Below are 21220 nucleotides of genomic sequence, written 5' to 3'. Positions count from 1 at the left end.
CGGGCGGGTATTGATATTCGTACTTCTAATATATTAAACAAAGATGCAAAAGTGATGTTGAATTGTCACCTAATCTTCAACCAATACGTTTTTTTATATTCAGATTTTGCTCCTGAACCATTTTTCCTCCGCGTGTCAAACATTCCCCTGTCAATCAAGGAACGGGGGCGTGGCCTATGTGTGCGCGTGTGTGTGTGTGAATGTGTGTGCGTGTGTGTTACCGCAACACTGCTTCCTCTCACTCCGCAAACACGCCAGGCAAAGGTGCACGAAGAACAAGTCTGTATTATTGCTTATCAATCAAATTCAGAATCTTTTGCACACGTTATGGACATGGATGAAGTTACAGACGTGAGGAGGAAGAGCAGGAGAAGGAGGAAGAGGAGGAGCAGAGTCACAGGTGAGTACTTTTATAATTCCTACTTGTCATTGGAATCGTATTTCATGTCAAACTTTTCGTGTTTTCACTCCAACAATATTTGTGTTCCTCTCAGCGTTGTCATGCAGTTGGAGTATAATCACCAACATGATCATTATCATTACTGTTAATGTACTAACAGGAAAAGATGATGTGCTACAAAAGTCGTTTTTTACGGTAACAAGATGAAAACGCGTTTTACGTTCAAATTGTAAACGAATGAAACTGCTCAAAGTAACTCTCAATTGTAAAATTATGTCATAATTTGTAACTACACTGGTCAAGAGCACGTCTGATTTCAAATATGTGTTCATTTTTGGATGGCACAAAGGGTTTTGCGATATTTTCTTTTCTTTTTTTTATTTAACGTGTGTGTTTTGAAGTTTAACGAATAAAAATGTGCGCGATCGGGATTTCACCGTGTTTTTTCATTCATAGCGATGTCGTTTCAGGAAGAAAAAAAAATCCCACCTGTTGCTGTACCCTTAATTGATAAATATTACACGATACATGGCATTTTGTTTTGATTATACACCTGTTGTGGTGGAGAAAAGAAAACGAAAGTAGTTCCGGAATGAGTTAAAAGAATTCATGGAAGAAAAATTGACTTGCATCTCTGATGAACAAATGTCAAACGGCTGGATTAGGACGGTCGAGTTTGTCAGCGAGTGAGTTGATTGCTGAAATTTTGCTTTCAACGCCAAACGGGAGACGCAGTTGTGGCGGCAGATGGCCGCCCGTTGTCGTAATTACGCCATCAACAGGTCACGGGCTGGGGGGGGGAGATTACTGTGCCATTGTGTCTCATCGTTGTTTTTTTGCTAATCCCGACAAAAGGCGGCAGATTACAGTTTGATGGCCTTTTTTTTGCTGTGAAGGCCCGCGTTTTTATTCAAAGCGCCCCCCCCTCCACTAAGCCAACTTCCATTTTCATTAACGCACAACACGCACAAGCATTTTTTCCGCTCCACAAATGTTTCACTTACTCGAGCAGATGCTAATGCTACTGATGGTCAACGCTCGTCAGTGACCAACAAGGATTATTCGTGTCTTTGAAAACTTGATTTTGTGCGATTGTTGCAATTTACTTTAAAAGCAAAAAAAAAAAAAAAAGGAATAAAATTGATTTTATTTTTCTCATCACATCTGATCAAAAAGTTATTAAATTGAAACACAAAAGAGGAGATTATTGCTTTTTTTGTTTGTTTTGGTACCATATGTCACTTCGGTAATTCCTCTTCTGTTTCCTCATTTCACAAATGGACGACCGGATTTTCAGTGTCATTTGCATCATCTTCCTCTCTCCACTCTCCCTCACTGCTGGCTTCTCAAAAACTCTCGACTTAAAAATGATTATTGCCTTTTAAACTTTTCATTATCATGTTTTTATTTTAACCAGATGTCTGCTCTCACTTTTGGTTTTTAAAGTTTTGAATTTTTTTCCTTCCTTCATATTTCCATCAATTACTAATCCCCTTGCTGCTTTACATTCTCTTTTATTCTGCTATATAAAAAAAATAATTTTACATATTGCAGGGATGTTTCACATTATTAAAGGCATAAAAATTCAGTGGTGCGTTGGAGGGGGCTGAAACAGATGAATCATTTTAATTTGATTGTTTCACGTGACAACCGTGTCGCGTCAGGTAGGAGCAGCGAGGAGGCGGAGAAGATTTCTGACCGAGGAGACCACCTGAAAAAGCACCAGCCACCAAGTACATGTGCCCGACGAGACCACCGGAGGAGGCCGGCAGCCTCAGAGAAGTTCCCCCAAACGGGGCATCCAGAGTATCAGACGACAACGCAGTCCCTCACTCGGAAGATCAACTCGGTGGTCCGGTTGAACAAGCATCAGCCCGGTTTGCACTACAACGCTGCGTCGCAGACGGGCCCCCCGCACGCACCTGTGTTTGCGGTGAGCGTGGACGTCAACGGCCTCCGCTTCGAGGGCAGGGGATCCACCAAAAAACAGGCCAAGCTGAGGGCGGCCGAACTGGCTCTAAAGTCCTTCGCCCAGTTCCCCGATGCAGGCTCGGAGGGCGTAGAGAGCGCCGCAGACGATTTCACGGAGGACCAACTGGATCGGTCACAAATGTTCTCCACGGACGGCACAGGTGGCAAAAGTACTCACACGCAAATAATTGATGCCCCTGTAAAAAAGGCTTTCATAATTGCATGTACATGCCACAATTTTACGGCAAAACTATTAAAACAGAGATGATAATCAAGCATCAACACGTTTTCAGCATGCACCCAATCAGGAACCCATGTGACATAAATGATGGCAGAAATTAGAGTAGTTTTTCGTTTATTACGGTTGTTAGTTTGCAGAACCCATCGCGGTAGTCTCACTTCACTAATTCCCCTTCAGGTCTCTGACCGAAGCCACACCCCTCACGTGTACGAGATGTGAACTGTACTTAACATGCACTGTAATCAAGCCGAAGTTAGCCGCAGGTGCTACGTCGGAAGCATGTGTTGTGTTCCTACCTGTAGCTTTGAATTTTATTGGTATTCTTTCTTGAATTGTCCATTCGTCCATCTACCTTCTTCATCTTAACTGGGCTCAGGTTGCTTCCTTTGTCCTCCATTTTTTTTTTTTACGGAGAGATACTAAAATATTCCCAGGCCAAATAGGAAACATCTGCTCTGTCCAAATCCGTACGCTGAATTTGAAGGCAAAATGACGTGACTTCGGCGCGACTCAACCAGGCACCACCAAATTCACGTGGCCGACAAATCCCTCCTTCAAATCTGGCCTTTGTTTTCATCGAAGCGCTCACATGGCATTCTAATTAGATGTCCAAGCCACCTCACTGGGCTCCTCTCTGAGCCCCTTGCGGTTGACAGAGCTTCTATCTATCTCTAAGGGAGAGACCTGACGCCCTGCAGAGGAAACTCATTTTGGCCACCTGTACCGGGATCTTGTTCTTTCGATCAGTGGTGCGTGTGATTTGACACTTGCTGCATGTTTACGACTTGAGACTGCTCGTATCATGATTTGGCTACGCAAGTAAAACTGAATTTAAATATTTTCTGGAGATGGATATTCCGTCATAGTTTAAGCAAAGCTCCTGAAGCCCAGTGTTGCAAGAGGTATTTTGGAATCCTCGTCAGTCTCAAGGTTTTCTATTTGTGATTGGCTTTTGTTCTTCGGGCAGAAGGTGAAAACTGGATCTGCAACTCAGCGAGGAAGGAGGTATTTCCCCGAAGTGACAATCAATTCTGCCCACGAGGAGTGGTCAGTTCCTGGCTCTCAGGGTGTTTCGATCCCATTGGGCTGCTCGGTGAACTGCGACCGGGCCTGCGCTACTTCTGCCTGATTGAACGAATTCCCGGTCGGCCGGAGAGGCGTTTCTTTGCGGCTGCGCGGGTGGACGGGCGGATATTCGAAGGCTGCGGCCGAAGTAAAAGAGCTGCCAAGGCCCGGGCGGCTGCTGCCGCTCTGCGCTCGCTCTATGACGTCAGCCCCGAGAGGAAGATGATGGGTCTTCTTGAGGATAAAAAGCAATTGCCACAGGTTAGAGTCACACTCATTCTCTGACTGGATGGGCAGATTGTGTCCAATCTGGACTTCAGGTGGAGCAAATACAGCATCCCAGAATCTCTCTGTGTTGATCCTTGGTCCTGTCCTTCCTTCTGTACCTCCTTCCTTCCCCCTTTCCTACTCCTTGCTTCAACCGCTGCCTTCTCTCCATCCTTCCCTCACTTGCTTTATTCTTCTCAGTGATTTCAAACTCGATCGGCAAATTGGTGCCGTTGTTAAATCCAGCTTCTTTCACCTTAGACAGCTGGCCAAAATAAAACCTTTCCTCTCACATGAACACTTTGAGACAGTAATTCATGCCTTTGTCACATCCCGGCTCGATTACTGCAACGCCCTGTACTTTGGAGTCAGCCAGTCCTCCATCAAGCGCCTTCAGCTGGTACAGAATGCCGCTGCTCGTCTCTTGACTGGTACTCGTAAGAGGGAGCGTATAACTCCTACTTTGGCATCCCTTCACTGGCTCCCCATTCATTTTAGAATTATTTTTAAGATCCTCCTCTTTGTTTTCAAATCTCTGAATAATCTTCTGCCCACCTTACCTCTCTGAGCTCATACGCCCCTACACCCCTGCCCGGCGCCTCAGGTCTGTGGACCAGTCTTTGCTAGACGTACCAAGAACTAAACTGAGGCTCAGAGGGGATCGAGCCTTTTCTGTTGCTGGTCCATCTCTCTGGAATGACCTCCCAATGAACATTCGGCAAGCCTCCTCGCTGCCCATCTTTAAAGCCCTCCTCAAAACTCACTTGTATTCTTTGGCGTTTGACTCAGCATGACTTAGATTTGCTCTTGATTTTACTGCTTGGTGCTTTCTACCGCCTTATTACTTATTACTTATTACTGATTCGTCTTACTGTTTATTGTATATGTTAAATCGCTCCATGTACAGCACTTTGTATGCAGCGATGGCTGTTTGAAAGTGCTCTATAAATACTGTTGACTTGACTTGACTTGACTTCTCTCCAGCCTTCCTTTCTTTTTCCATTTGTATTTCCTTCATTCCTTCCGTGCTGTCTTTTCTCCCCCCTTTCTTCTTTCTTACGGTCACTCGATCTTTGGTCCTTCACTTGCAGTCTTCTTCCTTTCCTCATCCTTCTTTCATCCCGCTCGTATGAATGATTGGCATGGTGACAGAGGAGCATCCGAGTGATTTTAGAGCATGGACTGTCAATCAGGCGGCGTGACGCATTAGCGCACATTAGCATTAGCGATGATCATTAGTGAAGATTAGCAACTGCGGCGGACGGGCAGCCGACCAAGACAGCGTGACGGCACAATAATCCCAAAGCTAATTGTTTCACACGCTGGTTACGGACGACCTTGTGTCACCGTCGCCACTAAAACTCACTCCTTCATTGGCTGGTGTAATGATTCACGTAAATGTTTGATGTTTATTAACTACAGTATTTGCTGCTGACTTGTTTGTTGTTCTTTACAGTTCTTTGCAGAATCCATCTTCCAGCTAACAAGACAAAAATGTCAGCAGCTGATGGACCAAAGCCTCACCACACACAACATGGCCGCCATTATCATGACGACAGGTTGTCAAGAGTTAAGAAAGACAAGAAGTCGCTTTCGTTCCTTCGGACAAATCATTGGAATTCATTTTGCTTCCAGGATTTGAGGTGAGCTCGGCTGAGGTGGTTTCCATAGCAACGGGGACCAAGTGTTTGGACTGGGATGGAGTCTGTCACGATGACAGTGGGCTGCGCGACTGTCATGCCGAGGTTGTGTGCAGGAGGGCGCTGTTACGCTTCTTGTACGCTCAACTGGAGATGCTTCTGATACGGTAAAAAGATTCCGTTTATCAGTCGTTAAACTCAGTCAAAGACGAAGTCTAAAAGTTATCTAAGTAGGTCCAAGCCTAGTCTACACCCAGGAATTAGGTATAGTAGTAAGAGTAATCAAAGCAAGTCAAACACTAGGTTAAATCCAAGACTAATATAGAGCTCAAAGTAAAATTGTTCAGTAGTCATAAGGTCACGATTTACGTATCTAATCATGTACAAGACTAGTTTAATAGAACAGAATAATCTCATCTAAATCTACAAATTAAGTCTAAAACCAAGAGATGAATAAATTAATTAGTCAAAGACGAGTGGATGAGTACCGGTACTTAATGTCTCAGACTGTAGCTGGCAACGTCAAGACTAGTGTAAAAGAAATCAAAGTAAATCGATCACTACTCTAAATCCATCATTTGCCTAAGAGTAGTTTCAGTCTAAAATTATTCTGTGTCCAAGACTAATACAGGAAAAGTTTAAGACTTGTGTAAATGATATAAAATTGGCAATGGTGGTCACAGGTCACCTCTGTGAACTGGGCACTTTTAGCCCCGCCTTCGACCCCGATTGCAAATAAGAAATCCTAGTTGATAATGAAAGGTAGTCAAACTAAATCAAAGACAAAGATAAGATAAGATAATCAAAGATAAAAAAAACTATCTAAGTAGGCATAAAACTAATCTAAATCCTGTGTTGTTGTTTTTTTTTTTTATTATAAAGTCCTCCAGACAAGCTTGATGTTGGGTGGGTGTCCATCTTTGAACGAGCGACTGGTCGCCGAAGGGTCTTCAGGCTGCGAGACCACGTTGGACTCCACATGTTTGTTACCTCGTCACCATGTGGAGATGCCAGACTCAACTGTCCATACGAAAACAACATCTCACGTGAGAAATTTAGCCAGGCCCAATTTAATTAAGACTAAATCTTCATCCAAGTCCAAGGTTGAATATTACAGTAATTTCAACAAGGGTTCGATTTAGTCTAAGAAGACTGCAAGGCCAAGAAGAAAACCATGACTATGCCTCAGAGTAATCTCAAGAAACTTCCCATAGTGATGACGTGTTCACAAGTGACCTTGTGTGTGTGTGTGTATATATACGTTTGTGTGTCGTTAGCCTCCGTGATGACAAATGTGTTGCGCTATGGCCTGAGGTCAAAGGTGGTCGGCGGCCAGGGAACGTTGCCCGTCACAGCACAGTCGGCCAATCAGAAGAGGGCAGGCGTGTCACCGGGTAAAGCTCAAGTCAGCTTATCCTGCACGGACAAAATCGCCAAGTAAGTGGCAAACACATTGGATGCTCAGTCACGAGAGATTTGGAATTCGATTAGTGTAGTCTGAGAGTGACTGCAATGACACTTCTGTGTTGGAGTGAATTATACGTACTCTTAAAAGTGACTGAATACTAGACTTCGACTAGTAGACTTACTGCTGTTACCGTGAGGCTTAGTCTTGGATTTTAACTACACTCGGCCTTAGGTAGACTAGATGTCGACGAATGTACATGACTGTCTCGGACTTCTTCGTCTTATATGTACTTGATACTACTCGATATATCGTCATCTTGGACTTCTAGCTACTCTGAAATTCTTAAGACGTATACTAGTCTTCGATATACTAATCTTTTTTAGCCTGAGCCTTGGACTTAAGATTTCTCGAACCTCAGATTGTGGGTGTCTGTGCAACAGGTGGTGTGCAGTGGGCCTGCAGGGGGCGCTGCTGTCTCACCTAGTGGAGCCCGTGTACCTTCAGAGCCTGACGGTGGCCACGTTGAGCCATACGGGCCACCTGCAACGCGTCCTGGCTCGTCGCCTCGCCCCCAATAAACGCCACGCCGCGCCTTACAGGCGACAACTGCCTCTACTTGCGTGTACGCATTTTGATACGATGCTGGGATGGACTGTGGCTCTCCTTGCCCACTTAAGAAGGCATTACACTCAATCGTAACATTTTCTCCTTTGCTTGAGGACCGCAAGTTGATAAAAAAACTTTGACATGCAAACACAAAGAAATACATTTGGCAACCCGCACAAGTATGCAGTTTATTGTAAGCGTAGATGTTCATTTCAGGTCTAAGAACGGTCGAGCAGCGGGCATGCAGGAATTCGTCGCGCATCAGCGTAAACTGGAGCGGCGGCGACAGTGACGTGGAGGAGCTCAGCACCTCGTCGGGCTTGCAGAGCCGCTGTGGGATGCCATCCAGACTCAGCGGCCGTTGTTTTTTTGCCCGCTGGCAGCGTCTTCACAGGCAGGTAAATACATTCTTAATGAATACACAGCGAGTATTGAGTTTGGGCCGAATTTACAAAATGCTTATAATACATTATAGAATACTATATCATCGTGATTTTGAACATGTTCAAAATTTCTTGGCGACAAGAAATACCGTTTGCTTCACGGGCTCCAAACAGGGTCGTAATAGTTTGTGATTTTTCATTGTAGTTGGTGTTCATTTTTTTTGGACTTTTTTTTTTAATCCAGATAGTTTTAATTAATTTTTACATGTTTTTATTTTGTCGAATACTTCAAGTTTACATTTTATTAGTTTTATTTCTATTGTATATAAATGGAGAATTTGTCAAATGCAAGATAAAAAAAAGTTCACCAAGTATTGTGTAATAAACTAATCTACATTTCTCAAATGACTGCTTCTCTTCCTCTGCAATACTGAAGTAAATCAATTTCAAATAAATGCGAGAGCTCATGTGCAATATTAATTGACAGACGAAAACATATTTTTGCTAAAATCAGTGTTTCGTTTTATTTAAAAAATAGATTTTAGTTGCAATTTTTTTCCCCCAAAACATTTTCAGTTTTATTTCGTGAACAAAATGGATTCTTCACATTTTTCCTAGTGATTTACGTAGTGATTTCATGATCTCTAACAACCTTGGTTCCAAAGCAACTGCTTAGTGTCCTTTTGCCTCATCCCTCAGCTCAACGAATGGACGTCAGAGGACATGCTGAGGACGCACGGCGCTTGGAAGCGAGCGGCCGGTCCGTACCAGAAGGCCGTGCGGCAGTTTGTCGCCGCCGTGCGGAACGCGGGACTCGGAACGTGGAACAGGAAACTTCTGCAAAGTTCTCAAAGCGCAGAGGATCAGGTTCAGAGTGTCAATACGTGATGTCGTTCTGAAAACAACGCAAGTGATTAGCGTTTCTGACTTGGCACTTCGAGGCTTTGGGTTTGAATTTGGGCTGGGGTCTTCCTGCGTGGAGTTTGCATTGTCTTTTGTTTTCCCCCCTTAACATGTTAGCTTCATGAAAAACAACCAGAAATTTTCACAATAATTAACTAATTATAAAATAATTAATTTGATCTAAATTAAAGAGTCTTATGGGCGGCCCGGTAGTCCAGTGGTTAGCACGTCGGCTTCACAGTGCAGAGGTACCGGGTTCGATTCCAGCTCCGGCCTCCCTGTGTGGAGTTTGCATGTTCTCCCCGGGCCTGCGTGGGTTTTCTCTGGGTGCTCCGGTTTCCTCCCACATTCCAAAAAACATGCGTGGCAGGCTGATTGAACACTCTAAATTGTCCCTAGGTGTGAGTGTGAGCGTGTATGGTTGTTCGTCTCTGTGTGCCCCGTGATTGGCTGGCAACCGATTCAGGGTGTCCCCCGCCTACTGCCCGAAGACAGCTGGGATAGGCTCCAGCACCCCCCGTGACCCTAGTGTGGATCGAGCGGCTCGGAAGATGAATGAATGAATGAATAAAGAGTCTTATCTCAGGAAGACTTTTGAATTGCATTTTAACTAATAGCAATAATCGTGTTTGAGATTTAAAATGCAAAGTCGTGTCAGTTAAGCTTCTCATATTTTGCAAAGTTAGCTCAGTGAAGCACTGAAAAATATGTGGGAAACTCATAATTAGCGTATGTAAATTACTCAGGATGATTATTTACATGTCGTTTTAGTCAATGCCATTTTCGTCAAAGCATTAGAAAATATTGTCGAACAGTTGAACAAGAATGGTTCGTTGATACATTTCTTGGCAGTGTTAATTTGATGTGACTATTTTTGTCTGTTAACTGTATTATTGTTTTTGTTACGTTATTTACAAAGTGTTTTTTGGAAGAGCGCAGTCTTGTCATGAAGCAACTGCGACATTTTGAGGAGAGGGATGTCCTACGTCATTCATTCAAATTTAAATTAACAACATATTGTCATGACTATTTCCATAACGTAAAGAAATCATTATTACAAGTGGGTGGTGTTGGCGAGTGTTCAATAGGGAGAGACAGACGTAAGAGAGAGAGAAAAAAAAGAGACGTGTCGGTCAACTAGTGTAGTTTTATTTGGATTGATGCATAACAAAGTGACATCGTTACAATAACATTGATAACAAAAGCGCACTAAATAGCAGCATTTTACTGGCTTTATTTTCACATACGACAGGGTGGAGGAGAGCTTTTTTCCCCCCCATAAAAGACCGCTAGAAAGGAAACAAACGTTTACAACATGACCATGTTGACGTCAAAACCACATGGCTGCTTGTCGTCTCATTTAAAAATGTTTTTATTATTAGTGGTTATTGAACAAGAGCGTAGCAATAATAAGACTGAGCATCCAACTGAATTAAGTGACTGGTTGCACATTAAATATGTATTCTGTAACCTTTTTTTTGGGTGTGTGCGCGTGTTTTTAAATGTTGATCACGAGCGTCAAATAGCAATTTGGGGTTAAAGTGGCTAATAAGCACAAAATAAAAATCTTAGCAGTTTTATATGTGTGTGTGTGTGTGTGTGTGTGTGTGAGAGTGAGAGAGAGAGATTACATCTCATTCATGATGCAAACAGACTATGGAGGACTAAGAAGTGCCAATATGTAACAGTTACATAATTAATTCAATAAACTACCAATTAATTTAACATAAACAAAAAAGTGGGCATCAAATTATTTCACAATTTAGTTTTAAACTGTGACATTATCAGCTTTTCCGACATAATGTCGGTTGGTATTTTCAAGAAACAATGTCACATTTAATAAGACGTATATGCACTAAATTCTAATTGTGATAAATTCATACCGGAATGATTTATTTAATGGTGGACTTGTTGACTGGTTTATGGATTGATTTAATTTTGGCACTTGAAAGTCCTCCAAAAGAGAAAAGTTGTGATATTGAAGACTTTTTACACGTTTTATACACTTTCGTCTAGTTGTTCATGTTTCCCGCACAAGGCAGTAAGTATGCAATGTTTAAACACACGCCCATGCACACGCACACACACACACTATTTTAAGTCGTTCTAGCACCATGAAGACAATTTTCACATCTTTACTGTTTTTTTTCCCCTATCAGAACTAATCGTACATGATACTACAGACCAGCAGGGGGCAGCCCATTAACTACTAATACAAACTGAGCAATTAGATGAACACTGTTCAGGTACGTCGCGACTTCCGAAATACTCAAAACGGACCATATGCAGCAACTGCAGCTAACTTTTGCCACCTGGGGCAAACTAATGTGCAGATCTCTGGCCACAACATTAGGGACACATGCGGAAATTTACAAATATTACTTACAGTTCGGAGATTTACTTTATTGAAGTATTTGTTCTTTTTTTTTGCCCGCAGTTTGCAGTATAAAAAAAAAAAATCATAGAGTCCAACGGATATTTTTGCAAGCTTATTCCTCTTGCTGAAAATGTTTGTATCTTAGGGGCCCGAACTTTAAAGGGAAATAAATATGTAAATAAATAGAACAGTGACACGTGTGACATTGTGGATACTACCGAGTGACACAAAATTCATTGACCATTTCTATCTGAAACAGGATGCACACAAAAGTCTAAGTGGCCAGAATTGAACAGGAAGTTGCCTACTGTGGTTTAAAACAACCATTTCAAATATAGTCGCGCGCCAATAAAAGATTTAGCTGTCCGCACTTGCGTCACCAATCTACATGGAATTTGGTGGATGTATCGATCATCAGTACAGAAGGACCCATGCCCAAAACGGTACAGGAAGTCGGCCATGTTGGTTTGACTCGGACATTCCACACACAGTCGCAAGGATTTCACTACATTTTTGTAGTTGTGCAGCTAATGTTACGACGCGGGATTGTGTACCTTGAGAAGAAAAAATGGGCAATAGTTGTCATTGTTCTCGACGACAATAAACCCAAACAACTGTTGTGAGGCTTTGTGCACGGAAGCGGGTTGTGCTTGTTTTTCCATCAATGGCAACCTGTTTTGATGGAGGACTCATTTTAACACGCGCACACACACTCACACACGCACACACACAGTGCTCAGTGTACATTGCTGCCAGTTCCCGCTCGAGAAGCCGAGCAGTTGCATTTACGCCCTTTTCGGACGCATGAAAACTCACGTGGCGCGTCGACAAGCAAAGCCAGGCAAGATTCCAGGGGGTCGGTTGGGCGGCATGCTTGGCGGGGGTCACTTCTCCAGCAGTAAGGCCGGGATGTTGATGTTCCAGCCGATGGCCTGCCGGTCGAAGCCGCACGTGAACAAGTTGCACGAGGCATTGTCCTCGCACCATGCCGAGCAACACACCATACGCCGGTGGCCCTGTAAAACAGACACGCATGCGGAGTATTCAGTACTGACCCAACTTAAACACATCCCTCAACCCATTAAGCAGCTGCTAATTGAATTTAGCAACACATGTAGACAGATAATATAACAATACTCAGATATTTAGGGAACATGTTCTTGATCCTCTGCGAAGAATGGCTAACATTGCTGCTGAAGAGCTGTGCTGCATGTCTGTATGATACTACCCCCAGGTGGTCAAGGTGACTTTTCTCAGATGACATGATATGGTTTGGTTGAACATTTTGATGTTTGAATATTGATGTTTAATTGATTCTCTCTTGTTTTGCAACAGTTCTTATGTGAGGCGAGAATTTCTTCTTTTTGCTTCCTCAAAGTGATGTCACATTTTTCTTGTGACATGGAGAGAATGAGAACAGACTGACTCAGTTTATCTGAGTTTTGTATCGAAACTATGTGGGAAGACAAAGACTACATTTTTTTAAGTGGTCTCCAACTCCGTGCTAAATGTAGGTTTCCTGGTCATTTTTCATCCGTCAATCACTGACCTGTCTATTGCTCCGCGGTAGTCTGGCCAAGCGCACGCCGGACATGTCGAAGAGTCGGACTTGCCGATTGTCGTGCGGGAGAGCGATGATCCTCTGACTAGCCGACACGCTGATCCTACACACAGACATAAAAAAAAAAATCATTGGAACTATTCCTCAAATTAACAGGATAATATACAGAAAACTCCATTTTAGTCCAACACGTTGCCCGTGACGCCAAAATCATTGAGTTTTCATACCTGTTAACGGCCGAGTCCGTGCGGATGGTGGCGATGGGTGAGCGCATGTTCTTCAGGTCCCACACTTTAACGGTGCGATCGTCGCTGCCCGACACCACGTTGTCACCCACTGTGAACACGGCTGATGTCACCGTGCTGCAGCAAGTAGGGACGAAAGGGAGTCAAACAACATCCAGGCTAACAGATGACAAGTACCATACAAAATCCCAAAGTGCCTTAAACTAAGGCATTATTCAGGAAATGTTTTATGGCTGTCCTGACTTGGGATCAAAAACCAAAAATACTGTTCAATTACTTTAGTTGTATCAAACAACAAAAACAAAATTAGCAGAAAAATGGGGTTTGTGTGCGTGTATCTGTGTGTGAAGACGTACTCCGTGTGACCTTGGAAGACGTTGACAGAGTGTATGGACGGGTCTCTGAAGTCCCACAACCTGAAGGTGGTGTCCCTGGATGAGGTGACGACAAGTCGCTGGGTGGGGTGAGTGCAGCAGTGCGTCAGCTCCTGGTCGTGACCTGCGCACAGACACTCGTCGCGTCACCCGCGAGTTCTCAGAGGCTCAATTAACATCAGTTGTTCACGCGTGGAGTCGCCGACAGGTCCTACCGGTGAGCGAGTGCACCAGCTCTGACGTCTCCACGTCATAGAGGTTGGCTGCCCGGTCCCAGGACGCCGTCACCACCTGCTTGCCGCCTACCAGCCAGTCTGCGGCGATCACCACGCCCTGGTGGCTGCGCAACGTGGTGCTGGCCACGCGCACCGACGGGCACTCGTTGGGCCCGTCCGCTTCCGTGTCTGCGTCGTCTTTGTCGGAGAAGTCCACGTCGTCCTCGCAGGGCTGCTGGTGAAATGTTGATGTAGGGATTGGGTGATGAGGTGACGATAGGTGGAGGGAGCTTGCGAGATCATTCACTGCCTCGCAGGCATTCGGACGTTGTCAAATGCTTTATATCAATTTGTGGAAGACAACTGCAGACTAGATACATCATAATAGTAAAGAATCTCGATGGCATCGCTTCCAAATATGGCTGTCTGTGTGCAAACATGAATGCTTACGGTGACATCGGTGACAGGCTGCGGTGTGGGCAGCTGCACCAGGAAGCGCCACACATGAGCTGTCTGGTCACCGGAGGCTGAGGAGGAACAAATCAATTGAAGATCACTTTGTGAAGGAGTTAAGAGTTGAAATTTGTCTACTAACGTTTACTGACTAATTTATAAATCGTGACGACTGCCCTTTTGTGTTCCTGGCGATGTGGTGAAACCACATTTCTGCTTTCATGGCAATTTGAAATGTTAACATTTATATGCATGTCAGCTTGGTGTCATTTGGTCTGTGACAGGAATAGCGGCTACCTGTTAGCGCCATCTGCTCAGTGGGGTGAAACTTGATGGAGTTGACTGAGGAGAAGAGATGCAACATAAAACACTTGAGTCATCTCTTCAAACTGCACATTTGGAAGAGAAATGACGACACTTGTATTACCTGATCCTTGGTGGCCCAGATACTTAAGGAGACATTTGCCCGTCTCAATGCTCCACAACATGGCCGTGTGGTCTACCGTAAAATAAACAAACATTTGGACCCGCGAGATAAACAAGGCATTAATGTAATCACACTTATTCCGATCAATCTATTGAAAACAAAAACAAAACATACTTCTATATCATTTCATACTCATCCTAAAAATAGCATGAAAAAAATTTGTTTGTTTGTTTCATACTTGAAAATAAACAAATGTAAATATATTACATCAGAATTCCATGGATGGACATAAACATCCTTCAATTTATAGATTGAGTCCTAAATGAAAAAAAAAATGCAAACAAAAGTGAAAAATCAAGGTGAAAACAGGGTGCTGGTTACCTGCAGATGCGGTCCCGAGCACGGTGGGCTGTATCCGCGTCACACTGAGGTCCCAGATGCCGTCTCGGTGGCCCACATACTCTCTGAGGAGCTGGCATACGGCTCGGGACGTGGTGGCTTTGAAACTGCTCACAATCTGAGAGACAGACACAGAGTTAACTAGTAGAGCACGTAGGGAGTTCTACAGGGTTCCTATATAAGTCCACACACACTTCTGGACTGGTGGGCATTATTATACTTCATTTGGCAAATGTAGAACTGTTTTACATGAGTTAATATACTGGAACCTTGGTATTCATTGCCCTAGTTTTCAACAAATTTGTTAGGTCTAAATTTTGTCCCGGCTTTCGATAACCACTGAGTCTTCGACCCCCACCTCGCACTGTTTTGCACTCCCAAAAAGTGCAAAACAGTCATTGGTTACCCGGAATAGATGCACATTACATAAGTTTGGCAAAGAGTATTCCAGAATGCAGGCTTTTATTACGGCAGCATCCTGTTCAAAGTCCGACATTCTAAATAATAGCACGCACTATACAGTAGTAATGCAGTTTCGCCGCATCAGCATTTTACCTTCTTCTGATTGCAAGTTGGACTGGACAAAGGCCGCTCGAGAAATCTACACATTTAATAAAAATCATCTCTGCTGAATATGATGTACTTTTTTGTATTTTTGTTGGGTGAAATGTCATATCAAAAGGTATTTTGCTCACTCCAGTCGTATGAAGACTTGCATAGGAACCCTGCGAGCAGGAAGTGGATGAAAGAAAGTGAGGGTCAGGGCTCAGCAGGGGTTTTGTCGAGCCAAGGCTAAAGAAGCAACAGTTGCAATGTTAAAGAATTAATAATTAAAGATTTTTAATAAGGATTAACTGATTATAAACATGTGCACCCTCACGTAACCCGTTGGTCATTAAAAAGCTTTGAGTGGGACCTGAAGTGGACTTTAATGAACAAAGCAGCGGTGGGCACAGCAGGATTACCCCCCCCCCCAAAATAAATAAATAAAAAATAAGTTACATTTACGATTGTTGTCAGTCAGGTCAACAATATTATTATTATTATTAAGAATGCTCGAGGTGTTTACTTTAAAGATGGGAATGATACAAACTGGACTCTTGGCTGGCTTTGGACACAGGCCACTAAATAAATTCCAACTGAAACAAAGTGGGCAAATGTCACAAACTAAACATTTAACACTTGCACACACTCGTGTTCATGCATGCACATCCACCAATGTACACACACACACACACACACACACACAAACTAACTTTTACATACTCACTTAAATGCACGCAAGCGCAAATGCATCACCTCACACAATTATTCCCACGCACAGGCAGAGTGTGACTATGATTGTTGAGTTGTTGCTGCTGGATGGAAGTGAGAAAAAGCCAACGGATGCACACTGAATTCTGGTGTGCTTCCGTTTAACACAACATCCAAAATGGTGACGTTGAGTTCGGATGAAACAAGGCGGCCATTTGTTGATGAAAGCAATATGGATGCCCAGAGAAAATGTTTTGATCAGTTGGGTGACGCTAATTTCATTCCCACATAGATGGTGTTTCAAATTATATTAGTTTTAAGGTAAAGGACTTTGGTCAGACAGAGTAATATTGTTTGTTTGAATTTTTTGTCATTTAATTCAATTTTTTAAATTGTGTTAATGTACATGACCTGTACCCACGGCTTCCTGTTCTAGAATGAGCACTATGATGAAAGTGCATTAGTTTTACGTCAGGTTCTTAAAATTGTAGCAGCCCGAGAAAAGCAACTTCATGTTGTTTATTAGTGAGTTAAGATTATGAGTAATTAATCATAAATTTGAATTCAAGTCCTACATTTGAATGAGCAAGCCTCTGGGGGAGTGCGAGTGGAGCCGAGTGCTGGGCTGCTCATGAGTGGCAGCGCACGTAGGGAGCGGGTTGGTTGGTGGGGGCGTGAAGGGTTTGAGGGGAACAAATGGACAAGTTACCCATGAGTCTCCACCCCACAACTCCCAGCCGCTCACACTGAAGTTGAGGGCGCCGCCAACGATGGGAGCGTGGCAAGAGTTTGAACGCGGCTACGAGCAGAGAAGGCCACAAAAAACAAACAAACAAACAAAACAAAACTCTCACCATTTTTCGTTACCCAACATGACATTTAGTAGACATGTCTCTCACAACTACTGTTCTGAAAATAGTTGGGAAACTGATAGAAGTTTGACATAGAACAATAAAACTTGGTTTGTGTCGATCATGATGGTCAGTACGTATGGCTGAGAAAGTGCTTTTCTAAGTGAGCTATATCCACTCTCTCATGAACCATTTTTGTAAGTTGATGTTTGCTTCTAAGTTTTTATATTAATGTAGCTCTAGATGACGGCCACAAAACAGACATCTCTGTTTGGTCTGAACGTGACCATTCTTGTTACGTGAAACTGAGATCACACTCTGAAAAGATTCCTCAGCACCCCCTAATGGCTGAAAGACGCCTAATGATGACGTGAAGGTGAAAAGAAGTGGTACCTTGCTCGTGGATGCCTTGTAGGTTGTCTTCAGTTTCTGGGACAGCTGACTGGTACTGTGACTCGCTGTAGGGATCACATAGCACCGTTAAAAAAAATAAATCAAATACTTAGAATAGAAGATATTCTGCTGCGACTCACTCTTTGTTTTCAGCGCTCCTTTGGTCAAGTCCACGCCCTCCACCGTCTGTCCGTCGGCAGCCAAACGCTCGTTCAATGTGTCGATTTCTCGGCGGACTGTCCATCAAACACAACATGTGTTTAACACCTCGATGAGAGTCATTGACGCCCATCTAAAAAACTTTGCAATCACCTACAAAGGCTCACCTCACGACAACTAAGTTCCAAAGAGACAAACTGACATTTTTATATTAGACAGGACACAAAAACAAAAATGTTTTTCAGCAGATAAGGGAGGACAGGGTCCACCATCTTGTTATTTGACAGTTGGAAAGCAGACACACTTATTATGACTTAAAAGAAAGCTTACGTTCGAGGTTTTCAATGTAAAGGTGCTCAAACTCCCTCTCGATTTGACTGAACAGGTCCACCAGGTTGCTCCTCAGAGATACCGGCAGCTTGGAGTCCTGCATGACACACACACCAAGAAAACATCACACACAGCTCAAAGTGCCCTTTGTATCCTCTGCCAGGGTGGGAAGGGACTTCACTAATTTCCATGAAACAGCATGGAAGGATGTGGGATTACTTTGGAACATGTACTATCTTGATGTCAGGAGAATACTTTGTATAGCCAGTAAGAAAAAATAAACTACAGCGGGCTGTGGAAGGAATCTTGTGGAACACCCTCAAAACTCTTCTAAGCCATTTCACTCTATTGACTTGGCCTTCCATCCATCTTTTATCCATGTCGCTTATCCTCCCGAGGGTCATGACCATGGGGCAGCCAATACAGCTGATTTAGGGCCATAGGTTGGATACACTCAGAATTGGCTGCCAGCCAATTGACTTGGTCATTTTAATCAAAAACGATTTAGAAAAATTATTTTCTATTTTTGTAGACCTGAGAGGTGTGTTTGTAGTCCACCCAACAAATATTTTATCTCTCTTGGACTCACCAGTGTCTAAGAAGTATCGTGAAGCTCAAACTCTTCTTTCTGCGGGAACTGTGCAGCATCCCGTTGCCATTATTTTACTCAGTGCATCACTCATGGTTCTAAGACCTTTGAAAAAGTCTTTGGGACGATGGTTACAGCCACACTCATTTCATTTTGCCCTAAAACGGATTATTTAAAATACAGTTATTTGTGGGTTTGAATAACTGGTTATTTATTGTAAATAAAATAGGGCCGGGACAGGGGGCGGGTTAAAGGCCAGCTGAACCTATATGAAAACAGATCAAGGAAGAACATTTTGAGGATCCATTCAATGATCACTAAGCCTTGGCAGAGGTCTCCACTCCATTGAGTGCATCAAAGAGATCTGAAAATATTCCCTTTTATGAGTCAATAGAGCTTTTTACTCGCTTTGTATGAATGTACTAGAGTGCTTTGTTAGGTTTGAGCTGACGAAAGCTTTTTAGCCCGCGAGTGCTACCTCATCAAGATGACTGCCACACATGAAAAGTAGCAGTGAGCAGCCTATAAAAGGAGAAGTGCACATGTGAACACACCAAACACCTCAACCCATTGCACTAAATTAAAACGGGTTAAGGAGGTGAAGGAACACAAGAAACTAAATGTACAGGACAAGACAGCACCACAGCTATGGTATGCCTAGCATAATATGCAGGCACCATAATTGTCACAATAATAAGAATTATTTTTTAAAAAGTACCATCTACAAATACACAGGGAGTTTGAACTACACCCTTAAACTCACCTCTGTCCTTGCCAAACATTCCAGATTATCACATGACTGGAACCAACAAAGTAAAAAGTCAAGATATGATTGATGTTGATGAAAGTCATCCTAAATAATAAGAATCAAATAAAAGTAAAGTCACCATGGACGTTGCTAATAAAATTAACAAATAAAAGTAAAGAGAAGTCAATGGACGACGCTATGATGTTTTGAACCTTTTCTATTTTGTCAGCAACGCAATGTTACTTTTATCAAACGGTTGTCTGAAAGTCAGCTATGCGATACCCCCCAAAATGTTGTGGTATCAAGTCATTTGTAAAACAAATCATATTTTTGCAACTAGGGAAAAAAAAAAACAAAAATTGAACAAAAGTACAGTATAAGCATTCACCCAGCCGTATGGGTTTGTCCCCGTGCAAGGTGAAAAGAACTGCCAAAGTGTTGACCTGCGTGTCCAGCTGAATGTCCCTTTGCAGGAAGCCAGATCGTTCCTGGTCTGTGCTGTTGGTCCTGCGTATGGACAGACTGTGTGACTTCCTCTTCTGCTTGGCCTGCCGGACCACGCCTCCGCCAGTGCCAATGTTGGTGCCGGTGGCACCGCCGGTGCCGATCTCCACCGGCATCCTTCCTGCTTACCAAAGGCCTCAGCGGCACAGTCTGAAAACGAGAGACAACATGCAATCCACGCAATTGTGTCCCAAATCATATTTTCCTTCACTGAAATCAACCGAAGTCCCTTTTATCTGTTTAAGCCCCGGAACCAAAAATGTATCATCCAAAATAAATCAATAATTGTTTTTGATGATCATTTAAATACCCCATAAAATTCAAAATTGTCCAAATGTCTGTTTCTCACTTGCAAACATGTGGTTTCTGTAGTCCTCCAGGGAAGTGGATTGATTAGGATTGTGTTTAATCAAATGAAAACATTAGCTTTTACTTTGGAAAACAATGATCAACATTTAGACTGATTTTGTGACATGTTATGGACCAAACCGGTTAACTGAATCATGATCGAAGTGTGTGGATTTTTTGCACTGTCAATTTGAAATGTCATGTTTTGAATAAAGGGATGGCTATTAAAACATACTTTTAAAATCCTATTAAATCATACTTTTTAAATCCAATTCATTGGCAAAATATTCTACAGGTAAAGCGATTATTAAAATGACCAATTGTAATGTGCATTTTAATGAGTGAACATTGCGCTTGGTAATATCTGCCTTCATAAAAACATACAGTAATGACAAAAGTGACAGAATGTAAGTCAGTTCGATTATGATAAATAGTTCAAAGAGTATTCTGATTAAATATGACAAAAAAAATAAAGAGAGATTTGTCGTACTGTATTTCAGCTTTTCTGAAATGACTCGTCACTTGTCTGTCAAAGGCGCTGTTCCTGTCAATCACCTCACTCGGCATGAAAATAAAACACGCAAAAGTTTAAAATGGAATTAAGAGGTGAAAATGGAAAGCAAGACGGGATACTGTGACGTTTAACTGACAAATTCGCGACTACATAAAGAGAACATGAGCTAGCCCAGCTAATGTTAACACCGTTAGCTTCCGACAATGCTAATAGGCAAACGGCGGAGTCAATGGTACCAAACACGGCTGGGAACTTACCAAAAAGTCTACAAAATAGATGACGATCTCCGGAACATCGCCAGTAATGAGTGCCAACCCAACATTTTGTTCGCCGAACAAGAAAATGAAGAGGGGGCAAAAAGACGTCTACGTAGGTCACTCCGTGACGGACAAGAAGAGGATCTTCCGGTGTAAAGGATTGTCGGAATAAAAGATTAGACGGTTTTGAACCAAACTGGACCAGGAAACTTATAATTTTTATACTTTTCGGAACACAACAACGTGCTCACGATTTCAACATTTGATTTAAGAAGTTTCATCGTTGTTTTTTTAAGTCTCCCTGACAGTGAAGTATTGCATTTGGCGTGAAATTTGTT

At 42.9% G+C, this 21220-nt stretch overlaps 2 protein-coding genes across 5 annotated transcripts; one reads left to right on the top strand and one right to left on the bottom strand.

Moving 5' to 3' along the window:
- The first annotated feature begins 207 nt into the window (after nucleotides 1-207).
- LOC127616110 (double-stranded RNA-specific editase B2-like) lies at nucleotides 208-8978 on the top strand. The gene is made up of 10 exons (XM_052087532.1): nucleotides 208-400; nucleotides 2065-2532; nucleotides 3580-3938; nucleotides 5401-5503; nucleotides 5580-5751; nucleotides 6467-6630; nucleotides 6862-7021; nucleotides 7433-7614; nucleotides 7815-7996; nucleotides 8681-8978. The coding sequence occupies exons 1-10, from the start codon at nucleotides 328-330 to the stop codon at nucleotides 8867-8869; spliced, it is 2052 nt and encodes a 683-aa protein (XP_051943492.1). The 5' UTR covers nucleotides 208-327; the 3' UTR covers nucleotides 8870-8978.
- Nucleotides 6869-21049, bottom strand: LOC127616113 (WD repeat-containing protein 37-like). Of its 4 annotated transcripts, none has more exons than XR_007967038.1 (15): nucleotides 20883-21049; nucleotides 19703-19913; nucleotides 17923-18019; nucleotides 17574-17669; nucleotides 17434-17498; nucleotides 14918-15053; nucleotides 14537-14608; nucleotides 14407-14451; nucleotides 14107-14183; nucleotides 13657-13891; nucleotides 13424-13565; nucleotides 13050-13184; nucleotides 12811-12925; nucleotides 12078-12277; nucleotides 6869-7000 (listed from the first exon to the last, which is right to left on the bottom strand). XR_007967038.1 is itself a non-coding variant. In XM_052087537.1 (14 exons), exons 2-14 carry the CDS (start codon nucleotides 19877-19879, stop codon nucleotides 12146-12148), a joined length of 1524 nt encoding a protein of 507 aa, XP_051943497.1. In that variant the 5' UTR covers nucleotides 19880-19913; nucleotides 20883-21049; the 3' UTR covers nucleotides 10012-12145. The 4 variants fall into 4 exon arrangements, 2 of the variants coding, with proteins under 2 accessions (XP_051943497.1, XP_051943498.1); XR_007967037.1 differs by lacking the exon at nucleotides 6869-7000 and adding an exon at nucleotides 8197-8818; XM_052087537.1 differs by lacking the exon at nucleotides 6869-7000 and having other exon boundaries at nucleotides 10012-12277.
- Nucleotides 21050-21220: the final 171 nt, after the last annotated feature.

Source organism: Hippocampus zosterae, chromosome 15 (genome assembly GCF_025434085.1).
Source record: "Hippocampus zosterae strain Florida chromosome 15, ASM2543408v3, whole genome shotgun sequence".
Lineage (NCBI taxonomy): Eukaryota > Metazoa > Chordata > Actinopteri > Syngnathiformes > Syngnathidae > Hippocampus > Hippocampus zosterae.
This window is presented reverse-complemented; position numbering and strand designations above follow the sequence as displayed.